The sequence below is a fragment of the Leguminivora glycinivorella genome, chromosome 4, assembly GCF_023078275.1.
Source record: "Leguminivora glycinivorella isolate SPB_JAAS2020 chromosome 4, LegGlyc_1.1, whole genome shotgun sequence".
Lineage (NCBI taxonomy): Eukaryota > Metazoa > Arthropoda > Insecta > Lepidoptera > Tortricidae > Leguminivora > Leguminivora glycinivorella.
The window spans coordinates 14,809,589-14,828,358 of record NC_062974.1 but is presented as its reverse complement, the minus strand read 5'-3'; the positions used below and the strand labels follow the sequence as shown (position 1 = coordinate 14,828,358).

At 37.7% G+C, this 18,770-nt stretch overlaps 2 protein-coding genes across 3 annotated transcripts; one reads left to right on the top strand and one right to left on the bottom strand.

Annotated features, from left to right (window-relative positions):
* Positions 1–4,309: 4,309 nt before the first annotated feature.
* On the bottom strand, positions 4,310–9,708 carry LOC125225809 (FUN14 domain-containing protein 1). 2 transcript variants are annotated; one of them, XM_048129664.1, is made up of 4 exons: positions 9,474–9,708; positions 9,151–9,346; positions 8,096–8,192; positions 4,691–4,900 (listed from the first exon to the last, which is right to left on the bottom strand). In XM_048129664.1, exons 1-3 carry the CDS (start codon positions 9,614–9,616, stop codon positions 8,112–8,114), a joined length of 420 nt encoding a protein of 139 aa, XP_047985621.1. In that variant the 5' UTR covers positions 9,617–9,708; the 3' UTR covers positions 4,691–4,900; positions 8,096–8,111. The 2 variants fall into 2 exon arrangements, with proteins under 2 accessions (XP_047985620.1, XP_047985621.1); XM_048129663.1 differs by lacking the exon at positions 8,096–8,192 and having other exon boundaries at positions 4,310–4,900; positions 9,474–9,706.
* Positions 9,709–13,519: 3,811 nt separating this feature from the next.
* LOC125225400 (leucine--tRNA ligase, mitochondrial) lies at positions 13,520–18,378 on the top strand. Its single transcript, XM_048129103.1, has 6 exons — positions 13,520–13,996; positions 14,079–14,528; positions 14,619–15,969; positions 16,272–16,516; positions 17,137–17,373; positions 18,029–18,378. Exons 1-6 carry the CDS (start codon positions 13,898–13,900, stop codon positions 18,269–18,271), a joined length of 2,625 nt encoding a protein of 874 aa, XP_047985060.1. The 5' UTR covers positions 13,520–13,897; the 3' UTR covers positions 18,272–18,378.
* Positions 18,379–18,770: the final 392 nt, after the last annotated feature.

The following is an 18,770-nucleotide window of genomic DNA, read 5'->3' as shown; positions in this document are numbered from 1 at the left end:
TGGCCAACTGCGTTTACACGTTGGCGCTTCATTCAGTTGGTCGTCAGCCGTCAGAGAGGACAGTAGTGATATATTTACGAAAATAATAAGTTTATCTATGCCAATAATAGTGTAGATTTTAGGAAATAAAATAACCTTGCAAATGTTTAATGTATTTCCTAAAAAAGATAAATGTTCTTATCAGAATATTCAAAAAATTGTTAATATTGCAAATAATTCAATTTTACTACGGGGTTATTATTTTTTAATATTTTTTTTCTGACAACGTCTATGACCAAGAATTTCCTAGATTTTTTCATTCCACGTCCATCTTTCATGAAGAGCCAATGCCAAGTAATTGGTTCGCCAATGTGTAAACAGCGGCTCGTATCTTGGCCAAGGGGTTTCACAAAGGGCTGGTGGAACCGTTGGCCATGTGTGTAAAGGGGCCATTACACAGATCGACTAAGCCCCGTGGTAAAGCTCAATAAGGCTGGTGATATAGGTATTTTGACAATAATATATTAGGGTCATTTATTCTCAAAGTTGTCCATCCCATTTTCTTTGTAACATGGGTATTTTTACGCGATTCATACTCAGAATCGCGAGCTCTTTCAATTCTAATAGGAGAAAAGTGTCCCTTTTTAACCGTCGCCTCATATCTCTCAAGAAGGACGGTTATCAAGTCGTCTGTATGTTTTTATTTTTTAAATTTTTGACGTGATAACGTCTAATAACTTGTTACTACGGGCTGCATGCACGAAAAAGATGACATCATTGTCCCGTTCCTCAAGGCCACTAAGCAAATGCAAGTGGTTTGTGTATGGACGGTTGGGGTATAAGCAAAACGGGCCCGATTTTAGGACTTGGAAAATTTTTGTTAAAAATTTTCATTTATTATTTTTGAGTGTTTGTAATTTAAAAACATGAAAGATTGCATTAAAATAAGCATCTTTTATAGAATGAAGTTGCTTGAAAAACCTACTTATTTAGGAGTTAGAGCAGTACGAAGTTGCGAATTTTTTACTGAGATATTAGGGTTCTAAGATTAGTAAATGGCACTAGCACTTTAATAAAATTAACGCGTGTCTCGCAAACGGTCTAGGATACAAAATGACAGGTTCGTTACCGTTAGGTATCTTCAAACGGCCGAAGGCCAAACTGCACAGAATAGGCGCGGGGCTCCGTCGATATCGCTTTCTGTCTCTGGCGCCTTAGTAATGCTACGGGAAAATTTTGCAACTTTGCACCACTCAACTCCTAAATTAGTAGGTTTTAAAAAAAACTTTAATTCATAAAAGATGCTTATTTTATTGCATTCTTTCAAATAAGAACAAAAAAACCAGGGAGACTAGAGATATTATCTCTATTCTTCATGAAAAAAACGTGAAAAAGTCCCAGAATCGGGCCCCTTTTGCTATACTCTGACCGCCCCTGTCTATACTACTGTAATGTTTGACGTTATCACGTTAAACTACCGTCCGTAACCGACTTTACAGACAACCAATTTTTTTTAAATGTTTGTTCCTCGATATCTCCGTCGTTACTGGACCGATTTTGAAAATTTTTTTTTGATTGAATGTATATGCATACAGATTGGTCCCATTTTTCTCAGAACCCAGTTCTGATGATGGGATCCTGGAGAAATCGAGGGAACTCCTCGAATCTGAAAGGCATACATATGGTGATTTTTGTGTTTTTAAAGGAACAGCATACATTTAGGTACGGAAAAGTGACATTTGGTGCAGTGGAACTGCTGATGATGGCCAGAACGGAACTCTTCAAATCTGAACGGCACGCTTATAGTGACTTTGGTTTTTTTATAAGAACAGCATGCACTTTCACCCAGAACAGTGACATTTGGTGCAGTGGAATTGCTGATGATGGTCAGAACCGAACTCCTCAAATCTGAACGGTACGCTTATAGTGACTTTGGTATTTTAATGAGAACAGCATGCACTTTCGTCCAGAACAGTGACATTTGGTGCAGTGGAACTGCTGATGATGGCCAGAACCTAAACTCCTCAAATCTGAACGGCACGCTTATAGTGACTTTGCCATTTTTATAAGAACAGCATGCGCTTACGTCTAGAACAGTGACATTTGGTACAGTGGAACTGCTGATGATGGTCAGAACCGAACTCCTCAAATCTGAACGGCACGCTTATAGTGACTTTGGTATTTTTATAAGAACAGCATGCACTTACGTCCAGAACAGTGACATTTGGTGCAGTGGAACTGCTGATGATAGTCAGAACCGAACTCCTCAAATCTGAACGGCACACTCATAGTGACTTTGGTATTTTTGGAAGAAAAGCATGCATTTAGTTCAGAACAGTGACATTTATTTAGTTATGTTTGTTAAGCATATTGAGTTTTCAAGTCAAAGTTTGTCAAGCTTCGATTTCTTATAATATAATCGGATTCATGAGGAATTGAGGAAACTCCTCAAACCTTAACGTTATACGTATATTTATTTGTGTTGCCATCTAATAATTAAAGCATTAAAAGCAGTTTTAAGAAATACTTACACATTTCTACATAATCCAACATTCGCAAGTAGCTTTCACCAGAACCCGAAAGGCGACGGTTTTTTTTCTTAAAAATTATTTCATACGTTTTGTATGGCGGTACAGAATACAAAACGTATGAAAAAATGGACACTTTTCTCCTATTAGGATTGAAAGAGCTCGCGAATCTGAATGGAAACCACATAAAAATTTATAAATCCAAAAAAAGTGGGGTGGACAACTTTGAAATGGCCCATTAATACATAATTACCTGAAACTTTAATTAATATAATGCTTATACCGGTCCCGCAATTTGAACTCGCAAAGTCCACTCTTCAGTTGAAACGATTGCAGTGCCATCTGCAGGTTTATCCTAAGTATAACCCCGGATTTCCGGTTCCTAGACTTGCTACACGCACCGAGGTGCCAGCATCAGATAGGCATTATAGCCTCAACACACCTAATATTCTTAGTTTGTAAGGAAGACATTGCATGTATGCAATTAATATTCACATGCTTTGACATGTAGTGAACATGGAAATTTTCACATGCCCTGTGGCAGAGCATATTAAGGATCTCCAATGTAAATACTTTATAACATCTACTGTAATGCACCATATGTTCTTGTGAATAAACTTTCATTCATTCATCGTTTTTTGCTGTCGACGGTTTCCTGCTGCTTCAAGCGTCACTGGCGGGTCCGGTAAGTGGCACTGACGTTTGATACCTAGGTACTTTGCTTTCAGGCAGGCAAACTTTCAAATAGTGCGATAGGGACGGCTATCGGTGCTGGAAACATAAGGTCTTATTACATTTACAAGTCCTTACTCAGATCCTGTAATACTAATAGTTTATTTCTAATTTCACCCCAGGAAGAAAACTTACCACTTTCAAAAAACGAACCCACTGAGCAACGTAAAATAGTATTTTATGCAACTGGCGTTTAAAAGAGGTCAAAAAAGGCGAGTGGCGCGGGTAATAATTTGAGGCGAACCCGAAAATTGTTAATAAAGACGCCACGAGTATTTTTGACTGAGTTGAACAATAACAATTGTATACAATACTTTTTTAGTACTGATGGTGTTTTTTTTTTACGCACTAGTGCGAGAAGCGGTTCATTATATGCCAGGTCGAAACTTCGGATGACCATCTGTACTGAAAAACGTCGTACGATACTCGTGCGAAAAGGAAATTCGTAACTCGTGTCGATTTAAAATACTCCCTTTGGTCGTGTTTTAATTTATCGCCACTCGTTTCGAACTTCCTTTATTACGCACTTGTCTCGTAATGTATCATTTCAGTACAGATGGTGCTTTTTTATCGCACTAGTGCCACTTGGTTCATTTTTTGTCAGGTCGAAACTTCGGAGGGCCATCTGGGGCCCGTTTCTCGAAAGGTACAAGCCTTGTATTACAAGTGTGTCTCCATGACAACCCATACGATTTGACAGTTAGCGCACTTGTAATACAAGGCTTGTACCTTTCGAGAAACGGGCCCCAGTACTGAAAAACGTTGTACAATACAATACAAGTGCTGAAAATAGGAAGACCGAAACGAGTGGCGATGACACGAGTAATGTACTAGTGTTGTTTTTTCCGCACTAGTTCGCAAAGCAGGACATGTCATGTCAGGTAGAAACTTAGGGCCATATGTACACAAGGAATTCGTAGCTCAGTGTTTTAATCTATCGCCACTCGTTTAAAACTTCTTCTTTTCCGCTCTTATATCGTAAAGTACTATTTTTAATAATAATATGTAAGTGATTGCTGAGTTCTTCATTGTATAATGTGTGAGGGTAAAACAAATTAAAAATAGTTTAATTACACTTTTTTACAGAGTTTAATAATATACTTACATATTACAACCACGACAATGACGACTTAAGTAAACGATAACATATTATATCTACAATAATTTATTGACTCTAGTACTAGGTACAATATTTAAACACAATTTTTAGAAGTATCATTACATACTATTTTTACGAAGAAATCGAGGAAAACATTCATAAATATTACTGATCTCAGGGAAAATGGGCTATGAGGCCTATGAGTTGCTTACTCTACTCATATTCGTAGAGACATTCGCAGAGCTCAGTGTTCATAGGGCTTATTTCGAACACCGCAAGGTATCGTAAAAGTGGTGTAAGCGCCTGCCCCAGACAATACCTACTTAAATTACTAAATATGCAAGTGGAGTGGATATTATACATTTGTTAATGATTTCAATTATTTGCCACAAAGTAAGCCTACTGCCATGCCAGCGACAAAGGATGCTAAAAACACGTGGCTTTCAGTTGCGCGATAACTTCCATCATCTGTAAAATTGCTGTACCAGCGTTTTGCTTTAAGTTCCTTCTTTTTCAACAGTCCTTCTGCTTTATCCAATTTACGATCAACAAAGCGCTCGGCCTGAAACAAAATATGTTTTAAATAAATTAATAAAGAGTACTTACATATTGATCTATAGGTATGTTAAACCACTATTTTACATTGTCTGGCAAACTATCTAGGACACATAGGCAATATATATATAATATATATACATATTAAAAATTCAAATTGTTACCCACATGCCTTTTTTGAAAATACTATTATATATATATAATAAATATAATAATATATATATTTATACAACCGGCGTTTAAAAGAGGTCAAAAAAGGCGGCGAGTACGTGGGTAACAATTTGAATTTTTAATAAAGACGACACAAGTATTTTTTGACTCAATTAAACACCGGTGCATACATTCCGTTTTCTACGACCATACACTTACTACTTAGATTTAATAGTTTTGCAGAATAATTTTTGCACGTCGTTTGCACTACCAGCGACCCCGCCAGCTCCCCAAAGCCAGTCCCCGTCGGCTCGCCGGCACCCACGCAGCAACGTTATAACAATGCGTTGCCATGGTTACAGAGCCAAACAATGTTTTTTAGGATATTACGTTACTGCGTGGGTGCGCGGGAAACCGGCCAGGGCTGGCTTTAGGGAATAGACTTTTATGTAGGGTTTTAGAGATCTATGCACGACCCTATAAATGGAATTTTATTTATTTTATTTATTTATTTAAACTTTATTGCACAACTAAAGAAACATGTACAAATGGCGGACTTAATGCCAAAAGGCATTCTCTACCAGTCAACCATTGGGTTAAACAGAGACATATATGTTGGCGCAGGAGAAATAATAGCTCCCCCCGCAGGTTGCTCACCTTGTCGTGGTGGAGGGGCTTAGTAACCGTGGCTTGGTCACCCACGGTGAAGCGAAGAGGCAACCAGGGCCGGCTTTTTGCTGGGCGAGCTGGCCCGAGGAGGATGCTCCAAGTGGGCTTCATAAGCCCGCTTGTGACGCATTGGCGGAGGACCGTCGAGGAAGAGGAGTGTCGGTATTGCGGTGAGCCGTTCTCCGTCCTCGGCGGCCGAGGTGGGATCGCAGGGGGAGAGGCGTGATGGTATAGCGGTGCGCCACTCTCCCTACCCCCTGCGACCTTGGCGGGGCCGCTCCGCTGTAGCGGCATTGGTGGGGCCACAAGGGAAGAGGAGTGCCGGTATTACGGTGCGCCGTTCTCCCTATCCTTTGCGGCCGACTTGGTTAGCGGTGGAACCAAAGACCATGTCCACCGCCGGGCGCCGGAACTCTTCTGGCGCCCATGGAACCTGCGGGTGATGGATCGGGAGTCCCATCACCCGCCTCAACGAGGTTCCGAGCTGGAAGGCCCTCCCGTGTTCCGAGGGCCTTTAGCGCAGTAAGCTGCCTAAGCACCTTTCGAGAAGGGCCCGCAAGGGCAACGCTGACGGGGTATCGGAGGCCTACAACCGAGTGCCCGAAACCCCGTCCAAACAGCGAGCGGCGGAACGCCCCAGGGGGTTTAGTCCGTGCGAGTCGGACATACCCACTGGCTTCTCCCGGGCCAGTGGGATCCATAATGGATTCCCCCTGGGTCATCAAAAAAAAAAAAAAAAAAAAAGGGAGAAATAATAGCTAACAGAGACAAATGTAATCGTGACATCAAACATAAATTTACTAAACTCAGGTTGAATACTAATACATATATAAATTTATATAAAGATAGACTAATATATATAATTACATATATATGATGGTGAACATTATTTGAATTCTTCTGCCAGAAGATGCTTGCGGAGCAGTCGTTTGAAAACGAGTTTGCTTGGGGCTTGTCGAATAGAGGGGGAGAGAATTCCAAAGGCGGATTGCCTCGACGGCGAAGGAGTTAGAGACGAAACCAGAACGGTGAGAAGGAATGGAGAGTTTGAGAGAGCGGGAGGAACGTAGTTCACAGCCTGGACGGGGGGTAATGAAAGTGAATTTACATTTCAGATAACTGGGAGAGTAGGGCTCGAACAAAATGGAGAATAACATGCTCAGGATTCTAAAAGACCTACGACGACGAATGGAAAGCCAATTTAACTGGCGACGATATGAAGAAATGTGGTCGTATTTGCGTAGGCCGAAGATGAATCGAATGCCATTGTTAATAAGACGGTCAAGTTTGTTGAGATGCTCCTGTGAGATATTGGTCATGCACGCGTCTGCATAGTCAATGACTGGTAAAATTAGCGCTTGCACGAGTAATTTCTTAGTACCGACTGGAAGAAAATTCTTAAATTTATAAAGATAACGGAGTGTTCCACACACCTTACGACTGACTTCAGATACCTGGTCATGCCAAGTAAGGCTTGAGTCTAAAACAAGGCCGAGATCTTTCACTTGCTTAGATATTGGAATGACGGTGCCATCAAACAGGATCGGTGCAACGGCAACAGCACCGAGCTTTACCAGCTGATGTTGGCTTCCTAAAACAATAGCCTGACATTTCGCTGGATTGACGCTGATACCGAAGCTACTGGACCATTCAGCTATGTGATCCAGGTTGTCATTAATCAGCGAAATGGCAGAGTCTATGTCTTCTACATGAGCTTGAGTGTACAGCTGCAGGTCATCTGCATACAAGTGGTAAGAGCTACGGATTTTGGAGGTGATTTGATCAATGAAGACGGAGAATAAAAGAGGAGAAAGAATCCCACCTTGTGGTACTCCAGTGTTCAGATCACACCAGGCAGATAAGGAACAACTGGATTTGACTGCCTGAGCACGGTCAGCAAGGTAGGACACAAACCACTCGGTCGATTTTGGCGAGACTTTCAGATGGAATAACCGTACGGGAGTAGAAAAATCTCATTATACATATAGTTTTGTGTATTGCCCACACCCATACAGTCAGATACAGATAGAGACCCCCACCCCACCACAATGAAAATAAATTAGTTTTGCAAATATATATGGCTCTATGCAATAGGGGTTCCTTGACTTTACAATTTATTAAAATGCTGTTCATGATTTTCTAGTATTATGTTTAAAAACTGTAACTAAATAGTACAACTACAACAAAGAACAATGCACACTACAAGTGGTACTTCATAATTTTGTATTCTGTTGTAGCACTAATACTGGTGGCTTCCAAAAGTTCTTACAACTAAAGTCAGTCAGAATAATCTACCACATCTATTTTTTTATCTTTCTGCAACTATCATTATACACTTGACTGGTTCTATTTCAATTATGTAGGTATAATTTATTTAACTCACACACAATACTTGTAATTCAGGATGATGCAATACCAAAAAAAAATCCTCCTGTGAACCCTGCTGAGTAATAGGAATTATCTTTGACAAATAATAATACCTGCAACAAAATAAATTTCAATTTATAAAACTTAGTGAACCAACCCAAAAACATATAGAATCCTTTTTATATGAGCAATATTTTTTCTTGAATATAATGAATGTTTTATAACAATTAATAACCCACTTTTACAACATGAAAACCAGTCAAGCATAATAGATGATAGGAAACAACATAATAAAAGTGAACATAATGTAGAATATATCTGCCTACTGGATTGTAGCCACTATATTTGAATACCCATGCAAGCTAAAAATGTATACAAAATGCAAAACATGCACATAACAAGCCAAAGATTGGGAATTCTATGGAAGATGAAGCTAGGTTTTCCAATATTTTATTTTCCATAACTTAACCCTACAAATTAAAAGAATTAAGAAATGAATTGTAGAATGATTTTATATTCATTGCCAAAATAAAATATTAAACCCTCAAGATCATTTTATCTAAGCTATGAGATGAAGGGAGCTATGAATGGGGAAAGGCAACTTAACATTACTCCTAAACATACTACCTAAGTTAGTCTTGTGTTGTCTGATAAGTTAACCCTAAGCTTGGCAATGTATCTAATAATGCACATATATTTGTAAATTCTTTTTTACCAGTTTTTTTTTCGGTTTCAGTATCAAAGCAGCAGCAGGTTATCCTATCCCTACACTACACCAAATATGTCACCTAAATAATAAATTCACTCAATAGAAATCAAGTTTCAGATCATGAGCTTATTTTCTTGTTCATCATACACATGAGTGTTTTATAAATGAACAGCTAAGATTTCATATTTATGTTACAAATATTTGCATTACTATAATAAGGTTGATGATTCATCCTAGTTGATGTCATTGTTTATCTCCATCTCTATCACTCTTAGATCAATTAATCTATAGGGACAAAGACAGGTGAACCTGAATCTACATGCTATCCTGTATCACACAGCACGGACAAACAATATACTTACTTTTTCAAACCAATCAGGAGACTTCCCTGTTGTTTCTTTCTCAATTTTGTCACTAATTTTATCAACTTTCTTGTTAATTTTGTCCCAGTTGATATCAATATATCCCTTCTGGCTGGCAATATGTAGTAAAATTACACTTCCACCTAATCCAACAGCAGCCACTTTTCCAATTTTCATAGTGATGAAGCCTGTGACCCTATATTAAAGAAAAACGACAAGTTGTTACATATTTTACAACTAACCAATTTCCGCATATTTATTTAGAACTATGCATTTAAAATAGGTAAATGCAAGATGCAATTGAACAACTTATTTATACTTACCATCCTGACGCAGTTCCTAAAATTAGCTGTTTAGTTGCAGATGTCTTTCCAATATCAGCAACAGCTTTTTCAATGAAATTTTTCGCCTCGTCCACGATCTTTTTGGCGTCTTCAGCTGCATCTTCGGGTTTAGGTTTAGCCATTGCTTAAGCTTTTATTTACGCTGTTTAAATTTTAAGTGAAAATCACTAGACCATGAGATGTGAAACTATTGAAACCATAATGCAACTAGAGTTTATTTCCTAGTCAAATGTCAAATGATTTTGTCTTTGCAAATGTTAAGGACTCTACAGACTTGGCAAAAAATCGCATGGCGTTTAAGGATGTGACAGGCTGGCAGACCGTAACCTTGTTCCGATCTAGCTTGTCTGGTTGTAAGAAAAGTATTATAAGTTCATTTTATAGAACGCATACAACGTAGGCCGGCAACAGACAGTCTTAAAAATTCATAATCTTAAAAAATTGTATGCAAATTGACAGTTCAAACTGACACTGACAGATCTGTCAGTGTCAGTTTGCATACAATTTTTTTTTAAGATTATGAAAATTAAGACTCGTCTGTTGCCGGCCTAAGTAAGGAACATACTACGCGGACGTCCGTCGTAAATCGACCGCGACCGCGACCGATCAGAGTGCACGGTCACAAAACATCCAGCGAGCCAGATTTCGATCGGACGTCCATGCGCTCAAGGCCACGTCCACGTCCGTCGACCGATAGTTTGCACGGTTATGTGTAAAGCTAGGAACATACTACGCGGACGTCCGTCGTAAATCGACCGCGACCGCGACCGATCAGTGTGCACGGAACAAAACATCCAGCGAGCCAGATTTCGATCGGACGTCCATGCGCTCAAGGCCACGTCCACGTCCGTCGACCGATAGTTTGCACGGTTATGTGTATTTCAAGGTTCCCCTTGTTTTGGCATAATTTTAATATCAAGAATTCTTTTTGGCATAATCTATATTGGCATAATTCACCTTTTGCATAATCTGTTATGGCATAGTATAGTTACGCATAATATGTCTAGGCATATTTTTGTTTGTCCGAATATATTTCGTGCATAAAGGTTATTCGCCGAATGGTTTTTATGCATAAATTATTTCTGCATAACATGGTTTAGTCGAAATTTACCATGCAGAATTTTTATCATAGATAATACTACTATATTAATGTTGCAGTTCTAATCTAACCTAACCGAAATTCTTGAAAAAATATATTTGTTAAGGTCGCAGTTCGAACCTAACCAAACCGACTCTCTACACAGCATTTAGTATGGGTGGATATTCTGATTTTAGGAAATATGCCAAATACATATATGCAACATAATTTTATTCATAAAAACAATCGGCGTAAACAAAATTATGCGAACTTATTTTCGGACAAAATAATATTCATATTGGGTGCCATCTATCTGGCATACTTTGCTTTGTCCGAAACGTATTACGCATACCAGGTTTCGCATATTTTTTTTACGACGAATGTTGATCTTGCCGAATTTTCTTTCAGCATAATTAGTATTTAGCCGAATAGTTCCTTACCCGAAAATAGTATTAGCATAATATTGACATGGCCGAATTTTAACATGCATACTGTTGTGTAGCATATTCCTACTTTAGCAGACTTTTAAAAGGCCGAAATCATGTCCGAATGTATGTCCGAAACAACAATTTACGTTTTTTTTATTATTTTTTAGTTATCAATGGAAAGGCATAAATCTAATGAAATAATAAGCATAGTAACAGAAATCTCATGTGACAGAGTCCGGTTAGGTGCGACGACGAGCGAGGCGAGGAGGAGCGTGTTAGGTTGACCGTGAGCAAACTGAAAACGACTTTTTAATGAAATAAAAAATAAGATAACGTAGTTAATCATTTTGCATTTTACACCATCAGCAATGTAGATAAAAATTTAACTAAATATTGTGAGGGGGAGTGGGGAGGCAACTCCCCATTCTACACCATGTTTTTATTGATTTCCGTGAAATTCGACACATCGTTGGGCTCATCAATAGAAGTCCCCTTTCCTTTAAATTTTACGGAAAACAAAAAAACACGTTGTATTATTGTATAGGTGGTACAATAAAAAAAGACGGGAATTTTATAATCATGCTTTATTTATTTATTACATTATTTTGTTGCAGTTTCATGTGAAATGCTACACTAATTTTAAATTAGCCGCAATTGCCTTTAAAAATCCAACTTTAGTGTAATCAGACTTGGTGCCCGATTGATATTCCGAAATAAAATACGCCGATTTTCGGTACGCCGACAACGATTCGCCGACGTCTGTTTTGGCCGAATAACGATTGGAAGATTCTCATTTCGCATAATATTCGTTCGTAAACGGAGTCGGTAGGCAGAAATTTCATACGCCGATTTACTTTTCGACGAATAATCATTTAGTAATTGTAAAAATTGGCCGACACAAAATTGGTCGAAACACAATAGGCCGAGTGATCATTTGTTTTTTTTGGTGAGTTGACTGGGAGCCTGGAATTTGCGTACAAAGTGTTCTGCGGATTCAAAAATCTAGTTGTTAGATCGTTTATAAGATTAATTTTAATTCACATTTATTTCATTTACTTATTTATATTACTCATCATGTTCTGATTCTAAGGATTAATTTTAGTAAATTATGTATTATTGTTTTCAACTCATCAATTTTTTTCATGAACATAATGTTGCCAGTATATGTAAGTTATTACCGCAACGAAAAGAATTTCACTTTATACATTGTTTAAGAAGCCCCCCCCCCTTTCTTCCCGTAGGTGTCGTAGAAGTCGACTGAGGGGTATGGGTTAAATTGTGGCGTTGCCACTGCAATGTCACAATCTGGACTTCTTTCAACTACTTTTTGCCAAGGGTGGCACTGAATCTTAGTAGTTAATGTGCTCTAGCTACCCCTTTATGGGCTACAGGCGTGATTATATGTATGTATGTACGTAAGAAAAAAAGTGTCTATTAAGTGCGTAATTTTTTTACAACAGCGATAATTTATTCGTCCGAAAATATTTTAACAATGTATAAAATGTGAAACGTTATTCGACTAAACGTGGCCTAAACGAACATATTACTTTGCTAAATGAAAAATGTCCAATAATAGTTCGGATAATTTGCACAGAAGCGAACTGAACTGTATGCGAACTAAGATTCTACGTAACGTTATTCGACCAAAGGTGACAGCGATAATTTGATTATTCGGCTAAATGGCATTAATCGGCTAAAAAATTGTCGGAGAATCATTAGGTAGCCAATCAGACTTATTTTGTATAATTTGATTTATACGGTGGGCTCTGTCTAGAACGCGTTTCTTTTTTGATGGTTGTGGGGCGCCTATACTGAGCTTCTGAATTTCAATCATTGAATTTTTTTTTCAATCATTAAATTCTGCGATTTTATGTTATGCGATAGTAACTTTATGCTTAAACAGTTTATGCATAAATAATTTTCTGCCTTAACACCATTCGGTCTTTCAAAATTATGCGTACTAACTATTCGGCTTACTTAAGATATGCGTGATTAAATTCTGGGAAATAAAATTATGCAAGAACGGTTTCTGCATATCTGCAATTATGATAATACTGGGTATGCAATTTAGAATTATTCAAAAAAAAAATATGCGTAAACAGGGGGAACCATTCATATTATTTTAGATTATGACAAATAAGTTTTCTGCCAAATTAACATTCGGCGAAAATCAATTATGCGAAGTCTGTTATGCAAAAATCGTTTCGGACAATTAAATTTATGCCAAATAGAGGGAACCCGTATTTCAATTGTCCAGATTCCCGTCCGCTTAGCTTCAAGCTAGGAACACACTACGCGGACGTCCGTCGTAAATCGACCGCGGACTGGAATCTGGACAATGGAAATACACATAACCGTGCAAACTATCGGTCGACGGACGCGGACGTGGCCTTGAGCGCACGGACGTCCGATCGAAATCTGGCTCTCTGGATGTTTTGTTCCGTGCACACTGATAGGTCGCGGTCGCGGTCGTTTTACGACGGACGTCCGCGTAGTATGTTCCTAGCTTTATTCTTGTACATTGAAGCCAATTTCTTTATTAAGACGTCTAAGCTGGCCCTTATGTTTCGACGTTTAAAACGTCAGTTTTGACATTTGACCTTACGATTTTGACAGTAGTATAGTCGGGTAATCAGATCAATTTTATTTAAATTCGCTCGAAACTTTATTTAATGAGCTTTAAATTTCCAATCTTTAGGTCATTTAATACCAAAATGTATGTTTTGTTCATTGACCTTCAGTGCTAAAAATAACCTACGCTGAATTGTCTTACCATCATAACATTCATAACCTATGTACTTACCATCAATTTTATTGATAAGTTTAAAAACAATAAATATAAATTACAGTTGTTTTCATATGTCTAGCAGTAATAAGTTTTAAATTAATTTTATAAAATGTTTCTTAACACATTGAAATACAAACCATTATATGTACTTAGAAAACACCAGGTTTATTTCGTGTTGAGATCACTCCATGGAAGTTTAGGACTTTGGGTAAGAAATAAACATATATCTAATATATTTTGTTTCACCCCATGAAATGTATATAGATTACAATTGTATTGAATAATTACAGCCACAAGATTTAAACTCTGAAATTAAATTAAAAATTGAAAAACACTGGTCTGAAGAAGTACAAAAAGAGCAGTCTGTAAGCAGTGGAAAATTACATTATGTGTTAGCTCAATTCCCATACCCATCAGGCAACCTACACATGGGCCATGTTCGAGTTTACTCCATCTCGGATACTATTGCAAGGTATCACAAACTTAATGGAGATAAAGTAATACATCCTATTGGTTGGGACGCCTTTGGACTACCTGCAGAAAATGCCGCCATAGAAAGAAATGTTCAACCTCAGCATTGGACTGCAACAAATATTGAGTCTATGAAAAAACAGCTCCTTGATTTAGGATTTAATTTTGACTGGAATAGAGAATTGTCTACATGTGATCCAGAATATTACAGATGGACACAACATATATTTTTGAAACTATTTGAAAATGGTTTAGCATACCAAAGCAAGGTGAGTTCTTCATGAAATAATCTTTTATTGTAAATGAAAAAAAAAACGAATCTCAATAGTCTCAATCACTAATTTCACATTAACTTTCAGGCCAGTGTCAACTGGGATCCCGTGGATCAAACAGTTTTAGCCGATGAGCAGGTGGATGAGCAAGGCTGCTCTTGGCGTTCTGGAGCCAAAGTGGAAAAGAAGATTCTCACACAGTGGTTTATCAAAACCACAAAATTTGCACAGAAGCTTTATGATGGGCTTAGTAGTGAACAACTAGAAAACTGGAAAGATATAATCAATTTACAGAAACATTGGATTGGTGAATGCAATGGCACGGTGGTTACATTTAATATGTTGGTAAATGACGAGTTAAAAACCCTGGATGTTTGGACATCTGATCCTTACAAATTAATTCATGGAGAATTTTTATTAATTAGTAGGGACAATCTTATAGCTCAAGAATTAAATAATCAGGATGGTAAACTTTTGAAAGCTATAAATCCCATTACAGAAGCTGAAATACCAGTTTATATAAGTGAAGATGCTAACTATGCAGAAGGCAGAGATGTCTACTTAGCCTGTCCTTCTGTAGACGAAACTGACAAAGTTCTAGCTCACAAGATTAAATTTTGTGTAAAACCCACCTGTTCTACAATAAATATTGCCAGAGAGAACAAGAGAGCTATTGACTTAGCCAAATCCAAAGATGTAGGGGGTCATTTAGTAAGCTCTAAACTTAAAGACTGGCTCATATCCAGGCAAAGATACTGGGGTACTCCTATACCTATCATACACTGCCCTGATTGTGGCCCTGTCCCTGTGCCATATGATCAACTTCCATTGAAACTACCAAAACTTGACTATGCAGAAACTAATAGCAAATCATTGGCAGATCTACATGACTGGGTCAACTGCAAATGTCCACAATGTAATGCAAGCAGTAAGAGAGAAACTGATACTATGGACACCTTTGTGGATTCTTCATGGTACTATTATCGTTTCCTGGATCCTAAAAATAACATAGCACCATTTAATAAAGAAAACCTTCAGGGCTGTTCACCTGTTCAAATTTACATTGGTGGCAAAGAGCATGCAGTGCTGCATTTATACTATGCTCGCTTCATGAGCTACTTTTTGCATTCTCTAGGCTGGACTGTGTATGAGGAGCCATTCAAGAAACTATTAGTCCAGGGTATGGTAATGGGACAATCATATAAACTGAAATCATCAGGAAAATATATACCTGCAGAAAATGTGGAAAAGATAGAAAAGAAATATGTAGAAAAACTTACACAACAACCTGTGGCTGTGCAGTGGGAGAAGATGAGCAAATCTAAATACAATGGAGAGAATCCTGAGAGATTGCTGACTACATATGGCTGTGATACAACGCGCCTATTAATATTAGCAGATGTCCCTCCAGCAACTAGCAGGCACTGGTCTGAAGCAAGTATGTATTCTTCTTTATCAATGTATCTAAATAGTTATTATTTTTGCATTGGCTGATATTAACTTAAGGTTGCTAAGCATCAAGAATTTAGTATATTGACCGGCCGGTTCATATCTATATCGCACGTGCCTAATTATTGCTGCTATGAATGTATATTGCTATCCCGTCCGCACACACGCGTGTCAGATGTGTGATATACAAAATTCTTCGTAATTAGTGTCTTTTCTTTTAATTTGGTGTAAAATAAAATCTGTTTATAAATTACTTTGACTAATTGAACAATCTTATTAACGTATTTTCAGCCTTTCCTGGAGTTCTTAATTGGCAGCACAGATTATGGATAACAGTTCGAGATTTCATCAAACATAGGAATGATGTTACATTATATCAGCAGAATAATATTACCAGTGAAGAGTTTGAGAATATTGACTTTAAATTGTGGGATTCTAGAAACTATTTTACAGCTAACACTTCATACCATTTCAAGTACACCCACATGCTCAGTGTTGGCATATCGAGACTGCAAGCACTAACTAATGCTTTAAGGGTAATTTTAGAATTTACTGTATTTTTTGGTTATATAATTTTTGATACTCGAAATCATTGTTTATGAATAACAAATATCATAACATAAGGCATAGACATAGAATAATATAATAACACAGCCGCCAACCCCTCTGACGGCTCTGACCAGGGTCCCACCCATCACGGATTCCTTGACACAAGATGCCGTGGCAAACGAAAACTCTAGTAAGCAGTTTATATGTATTATGACTGGATTTACTGGAACTTATTTTTAACTCCTGCTTGTAATATACTTATAACCACATCACGATTAGTGATGTGCCGTTCCCGGGATAAATTCCTAAGGAATATTCTCTATGAACAGAAATTTTGCTTTCATAGGCAATCATATTCCCTGTTTATATTCCCGGGACCGGCGCATCAACTACTCATGATATTTTAGAAAAATACATACCTAACTAGTTTCAATTCAAGCAGCAAGTCGACTACGAAAAACCCGCGATTGGGTTCTTGGTGTCGTAGTCGACTTGCTTGTTTAACCCTTGGGTCAAAGGAATTGGCGGTCTAATGTTATGTTATTTCTACAACAAAGGTATTCCTAAGCAATTCCTACTAAATTTCGTAATTTACTTTTATTTGCAGAACAAAGTTCCTGCAGAAGTTATTGCTAAAAGTAAAGAGTATGAATTAGCATTAGCGGCTCTAATAATAATGCTGTCACCAGTGGCTCCACATTTCTGCTCTGAGCTCTGGGCAGGGTTTCTCTCGGCACCAAACCGGATAGCTCTGTCCTCCCCTTTAATTAACTGGCAGGAGAATGTTCTGGGACAAAGATGGCCTAAGGTTGACGACCACTATAAGCTATCGCTTTTATGCAAGGTAAAACATTCTTTCTAATTGGGTTTTAGTTGGACACACTTTTACTTAGCTTCACTATATTATATTTGTTTATTTGTAAATATGTACATTTTAATCGAGATATTCACCCATACTAATATTATAAATGGAAAAGTGTGTGTCTGTTTGTTTGTCCGTTTTTCACGGTAAAACGGAGCGACGTATTGACGTGATTTTTTAAGTGGAGATAGTATAGTTGAAGGGATGAAGATTATTTGATATTGATTATTTAATTCTTATTTAAATATTGTAAATTAATATGAACCACTTTCTAATAATGATATCTGATTATGCCATATAATGTTTGTTTTTAAATATGGGATAGATACGAAAAATATGTACAGTCAGCTGCAGAGAAATGGGCCCCCCTTCCACACAAATTTGTATGCAAGGGGGTCTCCATTTCTCTGCAGCTGACTGTACTGTCAGAATATTTTGCATGTTAGGTTAGTGCATTGATATACTTATACAGGTCTCTATTTTCTGTCTCTTACATAGAACGATGTACGGGCGCCTACCCGCTTTAGGTTACCTAACCGCTCATCCTACCCACTAACATCAAAGTAATAACATTTTATGTTTGTAACGAGAAAAATAAGTTGTACATTTATTCATTCAGTGAACATATTTGTTCTAGATCGATGGCGTTGATAGATGTGAACTAAAAATAGCAGCACCAGTTCTGGATCGGCTCGGCGAAGAAGAAGCTATGCAGATGATGCTCGATCAAGCCGACGTCGCCTTTCGCATCAGTAGAGGAATTATTAAGACCAAATACGAGTTGTTCCCCGGAAGTCGCGCTATTTTAAATCTGTTCACAAATCGGAGTACTAATAAGAAAAAAGAAACAGATACAGAAAATAAAATTGCCACAGGCTAAAGTAAAATATATCAACTTTCATTTTCACCGGCATTAGTCAAAGGTAAGTCCCATTTTTAGGGTTCCGTAGTCAACTAGGAACCCTTATAGTTTCGCCATGTCTGTCTGTCCGTCCGTCCGTCCGCGGATAATCTCAGTAACCGTTAGCACTATAAAGCTGAAATTTGGTACCAATATGTATACCAATCACGCTAACAAAGGGCAAAAATAAAAAATGGAAAAAAATGTTTTATTAGGGTACCACCCCTACATGTAAAGTGGGGGCTGATATTTTTTTTCATTCCAACCCCAACGTGTGATATATTGTTGGATAGGTATTTAAAAATGAATAAGGGTTTACTAAGATCGTTTTTTGATAATATTTATATTTTCGGAAATAATCGCTCCTAAAGGAAAAAAAAGTGCGTCCCCCCCCTCTAACTTTTGAACCATATGTTTAAAAAATATGAAAAAAATCACAAAAGTAGAACTTTATAAAGACTTTCTAGGAAAATTGTTT

Excerpts from the sequence above, each read along its gene's own strand:
- LOC125225809 (XM_048129663.1), bottom strand. The coding sequence starts at position 9,616 with ATGGCTAAACCTAAACCCGAAGATGCAGCTGAAGACGCCAAAAAGATC. Across the intron at positions 9,347-9,473 it reads TTAGGAACTGCGTCAGGATG|GGTCACAGGCTTCATCACTA; the intron begins GTAAGTATAAAT and ends TCTTTAATATAG. Across the intron at positions 4,901-9,150 it reads CTCCTGATTGGTTTGAAAAA|GCCGAGCGCTTTGTTGATCG; the intron begins GTAAGTATATTG and ends ATTTTGTTTCAG.
- LOC125225400 (XM_048129103.1), top strand. The coding sequence starts at position 13,898 with ATGTTTCTTAACACATTGAAATACAAACCATTATATGTACTTAGAAAA. Across the intron at positions 13,997-14,078 it reads ATGGAAGTTTAGGACTTTGG|CCACAAGATTTAAACTCTGA; the intron begins GTAAGAAATAAA and ends GAATAATTACAG. Across the intron at positions 15,970-16,271 it reads CAGGCACTGGTCTGAAGCAA|CCTTTCCTGGAGTTCTTAAT; the intron begins GTATGTATTCTT and ends ACGTATTTTCAG.